We start from the raw sequence: 13001 nt of genomic DNA on the forward strand, positions 1-13001 counted from the left end.
CCAATTTTTTCCAGTATAAAACTTGTCCATAAAGTCACCTAAGGGATTTCTTTAGTTACCATTCTAAGATTAGAATTGGATGAAAATTTTTCAGCAGATAGTAAATTTGCTGAAAACCAATGGTTCAGGGTGACTAAAACTATTCAAGGTAGAATTGAATTCAGCTAATAATTCATTGGAATAAAAGAGTGCATTTTTTTTTGCAAGTTGAAACACTTTGACTTTGTGTGTGTGTGTGTGTGTGTAATGAGCTGTTTTGACATTTTATTTTGAAACAACCCATTTTATTTAAGCAAGAAACCAAAATAATTCAATTTTGGTTCAAAATGAACTTATTTTGGTTCAGCCACTGAACCAAAAACTCCGTTATTTGCTCAACTCTATCCAATATAGTCCACAATATCTTCAAGTTAAGCAAGTCTCTTTATAGAAGCTGGCTATACAGAAACTCTTTTTTTGCCTTATTTTATTTAAACCGGTCTAGAACAGTAGGCATCATAAAAAATGACTTCACGCTGCTTTGGTTCTCTGCCTTTCATTTGTGGAGTCTTCAGAGAATTAAAATCTCTATCGCTGGTAACTGAGAAGCAAATAGAAATATTATTTCAGGACTGGATCCTGCAAGAAACAAATTATTTTGGCGCAATTCAGCAAAACACTTAAACACACAAGTAATTAACTTTTAACAAGTATTCACATGCTTAGATGTTTTTCTGGGTTGAGCTCTTAGAACCTTTCTCTTTCCATCTTCTGGAAAGTCCTGAGGTATAGTGTATTTGGTACACATGGAAAAAAATAGAGGTTTAGTAAAATGGGTGTGAAAATTATCTTAGCCACTGTTACTTCCTTTTTTAAGACAGAAGAATCTGTCACGTACAGAGAGATGACAGAAACACAGAAGTCTGATCACTTCAATCTGATGACTTACCTTTTCAAAGATGCAGAAAATAAATCTCAAGAAGTTAATTGTGGTGATATGAACAAATATGATGAAAACAGATGGCTTTCACAAAGCATCAGTCAAGCTGAGCAAATCGGTGAGGCCATTTATCATATTATAATGCTGCTGCTCAGTTTTTCAATTATAATTGCTTTCTTTTTTCCCTTCCCTCAAATTGGATCTTCAACTGCTTATAGTATGTTGCAAAAATGTAAATTGCAGAACATTTATTTTTATATTACAGAGCAGTCTCAAAGAATTCTGGGAAGAGAACAGAGATGGCAAACTTCAAAACCGCCTCTGGCTAAAATCAAGTTAGGGCTAGATTTGGAACAACATGAACTAAGTGTAATACCAGAGCTAGACACGCCAAGGAGTGGCAAAGTTTCTTTTACAGGTAAAAAAAAAAAAAAGCAACAAAACTTACTAGATGTTCTGGTGTGCTTGAAATATAATTCCTGAAGTAAGAAATGAGCATTTTTCTTTTAAGACTTTGAGGTGGTTGAGGGTGAAGCAGGGGTCTCAGCTGTAGCTTTATTGAGGTTCAGGTATTTATTTTGTATTTGTACAAAGGGTGATAAATTGTTCTCCTTAACCACTGAGGACACAATAAGAAGTAATGGGCTTAAATTGCAGCAAGGCAGTTAAGTTAGACCAGGGGTCAGCAACCTTTCAGAAGTGGTGTGCCGAGTCTTCATTTATTCACTCTTAATTTAAGGTTTTGCGTGCCAGTAATACATTTTAGAAGGTCTCTTTCTAGAAGTCTTTAATACATACAACAGTAGTTTAGTTATATAAAGTAAATAAGGTTTTTAAAATGTTTAAGAATCTTCATTTAAAATTACATTAAAATACAGAGCCCCCCAGACCAGTGGCCAGGACTCGGGTAGTATGAGTGCCACTGAAAATCAGCTCGCGTGCCGCAGATTGCCTGCCCCTGGGTGAGACATTAAGAAAAACTGTCAGGGTGGTTAAGCACTGGAACAAATTACCTAGGGAAGGTTGTTAAATCTCCATCAGTGGAGGTTTTTAAGAGCAGGTTAGACAAACACCTTTCAAGGATGATCTAAACAATACCTAGTCCTTCCTCAGTGTAGGGAACTGGACTAGATGACCTCTAAAGGTCCCTTCCAGTCCTACATTTCTATGATCGGAAACAGTATTTCTCTTTATGTACTCTGAACATTAGACAATACTTTGTAGACTGTCCATTTCACTGTTGTATCCCCTGAAAAGTCAGGTAGCTTCCTTAATTGCTTAGGTCTTTCAAAACTAGGAAAACCTGGTTCTAAAACTACACAAATGGGCAGAGGGACTCAGTAAATTAGTTTTAATTTTTTTAATTGACTAGAGTTCAAGTTCACAGTATCGCTTTAAATTAAACCTAGAAATTAAATGCATTTTAGCAAGTGCTAAACATTTTAATTGAAATCGAACACTTTACAGATTCAGTACTGTATTTCTGTAGTTCAAAATGCGCGTTTCAACACAGCACGTCTTTTTATGAAACATTACCTCTTATCTCTAGTAAGTAAAAATTCTTTCAAATTCAGATAAGACAGATTCCGTTGGTGGAGAAGCTTCTCTCATTTCATCTGTGGAAGACCTGATGTCTGGCATGTGCAACAGTGAATCTGTTCATGAGGAAAGAGACTTATCCATAGGAAACTGCAAAGTACAAGATTCTAATGAGAACCCAAGATACACTAACCAACTAAGCAGTTCTTGGCATGAAAGACTGGTGGTGGATGCTAGTAGTTCACATGAGCCAGGTGGGAGAATCCATCTTTTTTTAAGGTATATGTAGTTATTTTATCATTGTAAAATATACAGCTCTTTAACTATGTCTGGCCTGATTTGTTAGAGGATGTACAGTGGGTCTGAAGTGTGCATGTGTGTCTCTCGCACGCACGCTTGACTCTACATACATTTAAATGTAATACTCAGTTTTATAGATCGTATTTTAGGGAGTTTCCCTTAGATTTATTCCTCCATATTATGGTGACTTCCTCAAGGAACCGAACCACCTATCGTATGGGTGGTAATTGTGGTCTTAGATGCTTTCATCCATGTGGTCCTGGATTTCAGGACTGAATTTGGTACTCCTGCCAACCATATATTTTCCTTTGAATAACTCTGGTTTTAACAAATACTGACTAAAGACACTTTTTAAAAAAAAATATCTGAATGTGTTAAGGGGTAGGCAATTTATAGATAGCTGTGGGTTTTGGTATTTTGGTTTAAAATAGTAACTAGACGTTATATATAAACACCTTAAATTTTCCAGCCTTAAGCTCCAATCCATGTTCATCTGCTCAGCCCCCAATCCCAAACAACCCTGCTAGCATTATTCCAGATGTGATTTTACTTCCACGTTGTTATCCCAGTCAAAACTGCTAACTGAACATTGTTCCTTTTCTGATCCATTTTCATTTTACCTAGCTATCTACTTTAATCCAAAATACCTGCCCATAAAGGCATTATTGACTGTATTAAATCACATTTTGTTTAAATGGGCCCACGTTACCAAGCGATCCAGATCACTTTGTATTACTGCCCTGTCCTCATTATTTATCACTCCACCAATCTTTATCTGCACCAGTCTTTGTGTTTCTACTTCAGAGATTGGGAGGTGAGATCTGAGAGTACATTCTCTAGTTTGCCTCAAAGGGGGAGCTCTTGGCCTTCTAGGTCAATAATTCTCAATCTTTCCAGACTACTGTACCTCTTTCAGGAGGCTAATTTGGCTTGCATACCCCCATGTTTCACCTCACTTAAAAACTGCTGGCTTACAAAATCAGACATAATACAAAAGTGTCACAGTACACTATTACTGAAAAATTGCTTTTCTCATTTTTACCATATAATTATAAAATAAATTGAAATGTTAGTTTATACTGACTTCGCTAATGCTTTTCATGTAGCCTGTTGTGAAACTAGACAAATATCTAGATGAGTTGATGGACCTCTACGTACCCCTAAGGGTACACATACCCCTGATTGAGAACCACTGTTCTAGGTAACAGTTTTCTTTCTCTAACTTTTGATGGCATACTTCCCCCACTGATTAAGTTCTTCAGATAATATTTTGCAAAAAAGAATGTATCGTTCGCATTTGTAAATTGTAGAAAAGCCAACTAAGGAGAAGCACTCTGTATTTACCAGTGCAATTGCTGTTCCTGGAGGTAACACAATGGATCAGGTAGTTTTTTTTTATAGTCGATAAAGAAGAGGTAAACATGAACAGAAGTCAACAAGTTATATAGGAACTGAGGCAGCAGGATTAAGTCTGGTTGCCATCTAGTGTTCAAAATTTGGTAATGTTGGACTTTTAGCTGTTTCCTGTTCTTGATTTACAGCCAGCCCCAAGGATTCTGTTGTCATGGGTCATGATTTACCAATTTATGCTGCTGACATTGGAAGGGGAGTAATTACAGATTCTCAGCCATCATTTAGACCTGATAGTACGGTTAGTTATGCTGGAAATTAATATAGCATGTCTTTTAAAATAACTATACTACTTAAATTCAGTTGACTGTCTTAGTATATCCTAAACCTTTTTTATTTATTTGAAATATGAATTTGAAGGTGACCTGCAAAGTGTTTTGTGGGGGCAGTTATTTATACCATAATTTTGTTGCTTTGTGATGTGTAAAACACACATGCAATTCTGCTTCTTTTTTCAGTAGAAATTCAGGTCTTGTTTACCCTTTATTTCCTGCAAGTTTTCATAGACTACTGGAGAAGTGGTGTGAATATTACAAGTTTCTGAGCAGCTAATGGATGAAAGGGTTTTTAAGTAATTTAAACCTGTTTTGTTAACACTTTAAAAAAGACAGCAGCAAAATCTTTGAAATATTCAAATATCTTGTCCCTTTCAGTTCAGGACTAAGAAAGCACTTATTCCAGCTTTTCTGATCTCCTAAGGATTTGTCCAGCAAAAACAGGGGAGAGAACTTTGTATCCCTGATATTTTTACAATTTAAAACAAAGCGAAATTTCTAAAAAATAAAATAAACCTTTCCAGGCCCCATTTATATGACATAAAGAAACAAAAAAGGCACAAACCCAGCAGTCTTCCTTTGCAGGTCACCTATAAAATGAACATGGAGGCTTTCCTATACTACACTTCTGTTCCTCTGAGATCTGCTCTTTTATTATTGAAGTGGATCTATGATGAGAATAGCCAAATCTGAGCACCAGTAGATCACCTGGTTTACATGGTGTATGATCTATATAGAGTTCTGGGAAGCAATATAACGGATCCTGAGAATGTGGTTGTGTGCTGTGTGTTGGGGGGTGTGTGTGTGGGGGGGTGTACGCACGCATGCATGTGTGAGAAATTTTTGTACTGAGCAATGATGAACCTTTATTTTGCCTGAGTCTTCAAATAATGAAGGTTCCTACACTTGAACTGAGCTCAAAATTAAGTGTTTGTATTTTAAATAATTTGTCTTGTTCATAGACAATGCTATAGTTATAGTTTCTTGACCCTAGGTAGAACTTTCTAAAGGATGGACAGCCAGTTTTGCTCCACAGGCTTGTGCACGAGAGGCAGCCTGTGATTATTTGTCTTCAACAACCATTTCCACTGGCAGTTTTTTAACCGGTGAAAAGTTGGACCTAAGCCGTGCTAACACTGGTAAATGTTTTTTTCTTATAAACTGGATTTTATTTACAATATTATAAAGGAAAATGAATCTAATACTTTGACATTAGTGAGTTCTTCTGAAAGAAGATTGATTAATGTGAAACTTTACTTAAGCCTTGTTAATGTTGCCCTCTGAAATAGAGCATAGATAAAATGGAATGCATGTTCTATGGTTGTAGCTTTATTTGACTTTCAAGAAAGCTGAATACATTAGCAAGTTAACTACAACTACATTAGTTTTGGCAAATGGCAACTGAAGTTACAAGTACTGTTTGAAGTACCTCTGGTTTTCAGGTTGGCAAAACTGAAAAAAGGAAAACTATAAATTGTTTGCTCAGAAAAGGAATTTAACATTTCATACATGCACATACAGTAAGTCTTTGCTCTTCTACAGTAAGTCTTTGCTCTGTCTATGACGGGTCGGCAACCTGTAGTACGCGTGCCAAAGAGGGCACGAGAGCTGATTTTTAATGGCACGCTGCTGTCTACAGTAGCATGTCATTAAAAATCCTGCCTGGCCCGCTCTTCTCCGCACCCCCCCCCCCCCCCGATCTCTCCTTGCAGGGCAGGCAAGCTTCCCCCTCCCCCTGCTTCTTCCCCCAGTGTGCTGGGTTCCTGCCCCTCCTCTCCGTCCCTGCGGCTATGGTGGGGGAGAGGGAAAAGTGGAGCTGCAGTGCGCTCTCTGCTCCGGCGACCTTGGGGAAGGGGGTGGAATCGGGGTATCCCTTCCAGCCCCCTGCCGTGAGCCACTCAGGGCAGGGGGCTGGGAGCACCCCCACGACCCCAGTCCACACCCCCAGCCCCCTGCCCTGACTCTGGCACCCCCCACACATACCCAGCCCCCTGCCCTAACTCCGGCACCCCCCACACCCCATGCCCTGACTCCGGCACCCTCCTCACACACCCCCACACCTCATGCCCTGACTCTTGCATCCCCCACATCCCACCCTGAGCACCAAACAGGAGGTCCGTGTGTGCGCACACACCCCCACATTCCCACCTGCGCCCCTCACACCAAATGGGAGCTGCCCTGGTAAGCGCTCCACACCCAAACCTCCTGTCCCAACCCTGAGCCCCCTCCCTCATTCTAGCTGCTGGCCAGACCCTGCACCCCAACCCCCAGCCCTGTGCTCAGCGCACTCCCATCCTCCTCTCAGTGCAGAGAGAGAGGAAGAGAATGGCTAGAACCAGGGAGAACGTAGGTACCTACTCTTACGTGGACAGGGCCGGGACCCGAGACCGGCAGCGGGCTGAGCGGCAGTGGGCTGAGCTGCTCAGCCCACTGCTGGTCTGGGGTCCTGGCCGCCGGCCCCGCTCAGCCCGCTGCCGGCCTAGATGAATGGAACCTGAGGCCAGCAGCGGGCTGAGCGGGCCGGCAGTGTAAGATCATCATTTTAATTTAATTTTAAATGAAGCTTCTTAAACATTTTGAAAACCTTGTTTACATATGACAATAGTTTAGTTATATAATATATAGACTTAGAGAGAGAGTCTAAAAATGAGTCTATAGAGTCTAAAAATGTTAAAATGTATTATTGGCATGCGAAACCTTAAATTAAAGTGAATAAATGAAGACTGCACACCATTTCTAAAAGGTTGCCGACCCTGATCTGTGAGTTTCAGTATTACTTGACAATTTGTCTGAACAGTGATCACAAACTTCAGATGTTTTTTCATAGCATACACTTTGTAGCAAGCCTTAGAGGTATGGTTTTATCAGGTCTGATATGGTATTTTAATTCCTCATTTTTATATGTTCATAATTTTCTGGGAAAATCTCATTTTGGGAAGAAATTCCATGGTCTTGAGTTACTTTGAACAATACAAGTCAGATATTTTCCTCAATATTCTAGATATGACAGGTTAGTAAACATGAAACATTCACATGGGTTTTTTTTCACTGAATGCATCCGATGAAGTAAGCTGCAGCTCACGAAAGCTTGTGCTCAAATAAATGTGTTTGTCTCTAAGGTGCCACAAGTCCTCCTTTTCTTTATTCACCTGGGTGTGACTGAGTTAGCATTATGAGACCTAACTTTTCTTTATTCTTTTTGAATATAGTCTTCTGATTCAAGATTTCTGAAAATATTTAACGCTTTAACCGGTCGTGTTATGTAAATTTTTTTAAATAGCAAACTCTGCCCTACATAATGTGTGTTTAAGGATACACTAAAACACTGTGGGGCACTCAGATGCTGTGGCATTGAGGGCCACATATGTACCTGAGAGAGAGGGTAAAGATCTTCATCCTTTGAAGTTGCTACGCTCCATCAAGCATTATGTGATTAGGTATTGTCAATGTAGATTTATAGAAATTACTTTTAAGTTTTGTATGGGAGAGAATTGTGATAGAAGACCATCATTTTTTAAAAATCTTCAGTTTACGCTGTTTCAAGGCTGTCAAAAGTTTATTTTCGGACAAGTTCACTTAAGGGGCTTATTTGAAAAACTGGGTGTCAGACTTATGGTTTATCTTCCAGAGTTATCTTCAAATAGTGCAGAGGATAGGATATTGAGAGAAACAGCAAGCAGCCCTTGGGACTCTTTAGCATCTCTAACACCTACCACTGCTCAGCAGAGGCAAGAGAATTCTTCTGAAGTTTCTGAATTTCATCTGCCTGCAGAAGAGAATTTTATCTCTAATAGAAGTCAAATTCAGCAGATCATAGACAAATATACGAAAGATTTGAACTGGTTACCTGAACACAGTACATCTTTCCATGGTAATAACCTGTTTAGAATATGGAGACTGAATACAAGAACTAGAAGTATACTGTGAGAAGGAGTTTAACAAGAACATGCATTTAATCTGTATTCAAACTTTAATTACATTTTGTTAATCACTAGATAATATACATGTTGATGTTCCCTGTTCTGCTGATATTCTGCACCCTGTGGCCAAATGCCAAAAAGATCAGAGGCCCAATTATATAGTCAGTTGCATATGTGCAATTTTCACTGGCTTCAGAGGAAGTTGTGCATATGCAGCTGGTAGGATAATTGGGTGGTTTCAAGATATTTTTGCCACGGATTTATCTCCGTCTGTAGTGGAAAACACACACATGTACAGCTAACGGTAAATAGTAAATACTAGTATTTTAAACCAAATCTTTTAAAGAAAATGAGGTGTAATTTATATAGCATTTATTTATATATCCTTTTAAGTTTTTGTTAATACTCTATGCCTTCAAATTAGAAGACTATGCATGAAAGTATGAGAGTATGATCATGAATTACTACTTAGTGTTTATTGACAGGTTTCAGAGTAGCAACCATGTTAGTCTGTATCCGCAAAAGGAAAAGGAGTACTTGTGGCACCTTAGAGACTAACAGATTTATTTGAGCATAACCTTTCGTGAGCTACATGTATTTTCCACTACATGCATCCGATGAAGTGAGCTGTAGCTCACGAAAGCTTATGCTCAGATAAATTGGTTGGTCTCTTACGTGCCACAAGTACTCCTTTTCTTTTTACTTAGTGTTTAGCTTCAGCATTTTAGTTTGTCACTGTCCCAGAATACTTTAAAACAATCTTAGTTTTTACTTTGAATTGACTCAGCACAACCTGTATTGGTAGTGTATACACATGCATCACTTCAGAGAGACAGTGATGTAAATAGCCTGTTTTAACACAAAATACTTGCAAAACTATTCATAAACTTTTTAAATCTTATGCATTACATTTATAGCACCTGAGGTGTAGGTGCCAGGTTTTCATTTTTTAAAAATAAATTTTCCACTTTTTTTTTTTAAAGCTCCAGCAGTTGGACTCGATTTTTCTGATATAGAAAGAAATTTCCCTAACTTTCAACGTCCACCTTTTCAGCCTTTGGAACCAAGTCCTGACTTTGATATCTCGTCATCTCTTTCTCAACATAGGATTTCTGAAGACAGCAAGGATTTCAACAAGGTATTACACACAGTTTTGAAATAAGGGAATGCTTTGGCATGCAATTTATATAAGGTTACAGTGTTGTGTGATTAGAAACTTAATCTTTTGACATTTACAGAAAATATAATGGCAACTTTGTGTTTTTATCTAGAACTGACAATGTAGTTCACTTCACAATAATTTGCTGTTTGTGATAGAAATGGATCTGAAAGAAAAATTACTGTTGCAGTTTTTCTCTTGTATTATATTTCTGAGAATATTTAACCATGATCAATAACTAAATTCTTTGCCATGATTCTTCTGCCACTAGAGTTTAGCTTTCTCAATCCAAAGTCAAGACACATCTGTATTTCCTGAAGCCACAACCTCTAGCTTGAAAGTGAGAAGTTACAATCTTCATTCTTTCCTTAATACAAAGAAGCTAAACAATACTACATCACAAGCAGAGGAGTCGATTAAGGAAACTGTTACTCTGGGTATGGATCTGTTTTTAATGTCTAAACGTGGACATTTATAGTTGTTTGGTCCCCTGCAATTGTGTTCTCTTGAAGTTAGTGTGACACTGCTAGCTGTTTGTTGTATACACTGTCTTCTCTGCAATGTCATAGCTTAGCTCTTACTCTGTGCCCCCGTTGCTGTTTAACAAGACTGTGTCCACAGACCTGGTTCCTTAGTTTTTCTGCTGTTGGGTGATATTCCCAGGAATTACGCAATCCAGTTGTTTGCCTTCCCAATTATTAAAATTGACTGTTGACTTTGGTACATGTTTCCTTTGAGAGCATATGTAATTTTTATATTCAGGCCACTCTGTAATGTATAGATACTGCTTATTTACTGATACAGTGCTCTCAAACAAAAGGAAAAAATACACTGTTCACTTTTTAAAGGTGTGGGCACACATTCTGTGTAACTCACCTTGCTGTCTCTGGGTATTGAAGAGATCCAAATGCGGAATGCATGATGCTCAATATCTAGACATAATAGTTACTTAAGGGTAGAATTTAAATTTGTAATTTTAGCTTAAATCATTATTTTCTGAATCCTTGTAAATTCCCTCTCTCCAAAACCGATTATTTCATGTACTGAAAATACAACAAATAAAATTGTGACATGCATTACTATGAGCACTTTTAAGGTAGATCAAATTTTAGGTCTGTCATCTGAAGTTTTTTTAAAGCAATGACTAATCTCAAAGTATGAGTTGTTCCTGTGGACTTTAATTTTTTTGCTGCTGCTGTTCACCATGGGATGACCCCTTACTCAAGTAAAACTACAGATGTTTTGCTTGTGTTAAGGCTTGCAGGATTTGGCCATACAGAAATATTTTGAAAGTTGTCTGCATATCACAAAGTCTATTTGTGTGTGTGTGACATGAGCCTGCTTATCAATGGTATCTTATCACCATGTTTAGAGACATGTATATTTGAAAGAATGCTTATCTGCTAACTTCCAAATATTCTCAGTTAAAAAAAAAATAGAATCAAAACCTCTTATTAGATAGATATAATCCCATTGCTGTAATATCTAAGTGACTCCTAAGTATAACTGGTTTTGTATGTGTAGATCTTAAGGGAAATCCAAGTGAGAATAACCATCTGCTGTAATTGGCCTTCATAAGAAAGAACAGGCTGTGTTCTGATTTGGGTGCTTTTTTCTACTGTTACTGTATACAGTACCAGTAATGATTTTTTTTCTCTTTTGCTTCCTTTAGAGACACTGTCAGAGAGGCCTGAAATGCTACGGCTTTCTAATTGAGAGTGGCTTCCAAGGGCCAAATTCTCTGCTTGGTATAAATTGGTGCAGCTCTATTGACTTCAGTGTAGTTGTGCCAGCTTACACCAGCAGAGAATGTGGTCCTAAACATTAAAGAAAAAGACAAGTTACTATGTCAAGAAATATAAATCTATTAGAGATCGTGTTTAAAAGAAACCAAAATTATTTTATGTAAAATAACATTTTTAAATGAAGATACTTTCCTGATTAATACTCAGTTTTTTTATGATTTGGATATTTGGCTATCTAGAATTTCATTCTAATTCACCAAATTGACATAAAAAACACTGTAATATCTTAATAAATGTGAATATTATGTACTGGAATGAAATTACTATATTTAAAACATTGTTGCCTATTTTACTATGCTTTTCTTAAATGCATAAATAGCTACTTTCTAGACCATGGCTTCCTTCTTTTTGTAAACTCCATTGTATGTAGTTAGACTTTTCTGACAGTCTGACTTTTCAAGCAGGTTCTGAAGAATCTTTTCACCCTCTTCAGTTGGAATCTACCCTGAATGAGCACAGACAGAGAACTGAACCACCAACAGGTCTTCGCATTGTATTTGAACAAAATTCTAAAATTAAAAAATCAGAGAATGAGAACGACTTTTCACCTTTTGGAGACCAATATGGGGGGCTGGCGAGAAATATAAAGAATACTAATCTCCAGTCTTCAGTGGAAAACCTGCGGAGTCCAACTCTGAGTTCATTGGAAGAACAGGGTTCATTTTATCAGCTACTTACAACACAGATTACAGAAAATGAGACTCTCCTGACTGAACATTCAGTAAAAGACGTTGTGGAACTGAGAAAAGAGAACTTGTGCTTTGAAGAATTACCTGTTGTGACATTGAATAAGCACAAGGAGCTTACTGAAACTCCAGTTCTTGGAAATGAAGCAAATAGGATTGTGGAAGGTGACCATTTACAGTGCAGTACAAATATATTGGAGGAAGAACAAAGCATTCTGGAAGTACAGATGTCATCTAGAATGCCTAGAGCAATAGACTCAGAAATCTCCGTCAGCCCTTCGCAAGCAACTATACAACAAAATGATGGTTTGCCAGAAATACCCCAAAACCAAAATTCTAATTCAGTGCTCACAATATGTTCAGGGTCACATTCCTTACAAAGCCGTGTGCCAGTCTGGGTGAGTGAAATAAAGGTTTCACAAGGTAATTGTTAGTGAGTTAAATGCCATTCAGATTTCAACCAATTGCTCCATGATATTTTAGACCTTTTGTAATTGGAAAATTTAGCAAAGTTCACTTTACAGTTTTAGTTTGAGACTTCTCAAAATTTGTGTAATTTAATCTGAAATTATACTGATCCTGGTCATTTTAGGTCTAGATTTTAATTGAGAAAAGGCTAGCCATTATGGTAAAGGAAGATACGGTTAAAATGGTTAATTTAGAAAAACAACCAAGCTTTGTTATAAATGCTGTTCCCTTAAGGATCAAATAAAAGCTACTTTTGTTTGCCAAGAATTAGCTTTCAGGCTGTGACTAGAATTCCGGTTTAGAGGAGGGGTGGAAAGGAGGTTTTGTACAATGGCAAATAAAATATTTAGGTTGGACTGAGCTCCTTTGGAGGCGTTCTGAGTACATCAATAAATGTGGGAAGAGCACTTTGCCTGAGGTATTTCTTTCACTGCCTGGGGCACGTTTTCTTTTTATCTGTATGTTGAATAATTCTTTCCTTTGTAACAGGCTAACAAATGTTGCTGTTGCTAGAAATATT

General features: G+C 37.7%; 1 protein-coding gene across 9 annotated transcripts in view; it reads left to right on the top strand.

The window, feature by feature from the left end:
• Window positions 1-13001, top strand: part of CEP295 (centrosomal protein 295) — a 58061-nt gene that overhangs the window by 34351 nt on the left and 10709 nt on the right. For 6 of the 9 annotated variants that reach the window (XM_084635168.1, XM_084635164.1, XM_084635165.1 and 3 more), the window contains 9 exons: window positions 857-1037; window positions 1185-1337; window positions 2494-2712; window positions 4300-4409; window positions 5438-5582; window positions 8072-8314; window positions 9347-9501; window positions 9794-9959; window positions 11729-12411. In XM_084635168.1, coding sequence (XP_084491294.1) covers window positions 857-1037; window positions 1185-1337; window positions 2494-2712; window positions 4300-4409; window positions 5438-5582; window positions 8072-8314; window positions 9347-9501; window positions 9794-9959; window positions 11729-12411 — 2055 coding nt within the window. Of the gene's footprint in view, window positions 1-856; window positions 1038-1184; window positions 1338-2493; window positions 2713-4299; window positions 4410-5437; window positions 5583-8071; window positions 8315-9346; window positions 9502-9793; window positions 9960-11728; window positions 12437-13001 lie in introns of all 9 variants that reach the window. The other 3 variants (XM_084635170.1, XM_084635167.1, XM_084635169.1) reach the window with 3 other exon arrangements.

Source organism: Lepidochelys olivacea (assembly GCF_965140295.1).
Source record: "Lepidochelys olivacea isolate rLepOli2 genome assembly, chromosome: 1".
Classification (NCBI taxonomy): domain Eukaryota; kingdom Metazoa; phylum Chordata; order Testudines; family Cheloniidae; genus Lepidochelys; species Lepidochelys olivacea.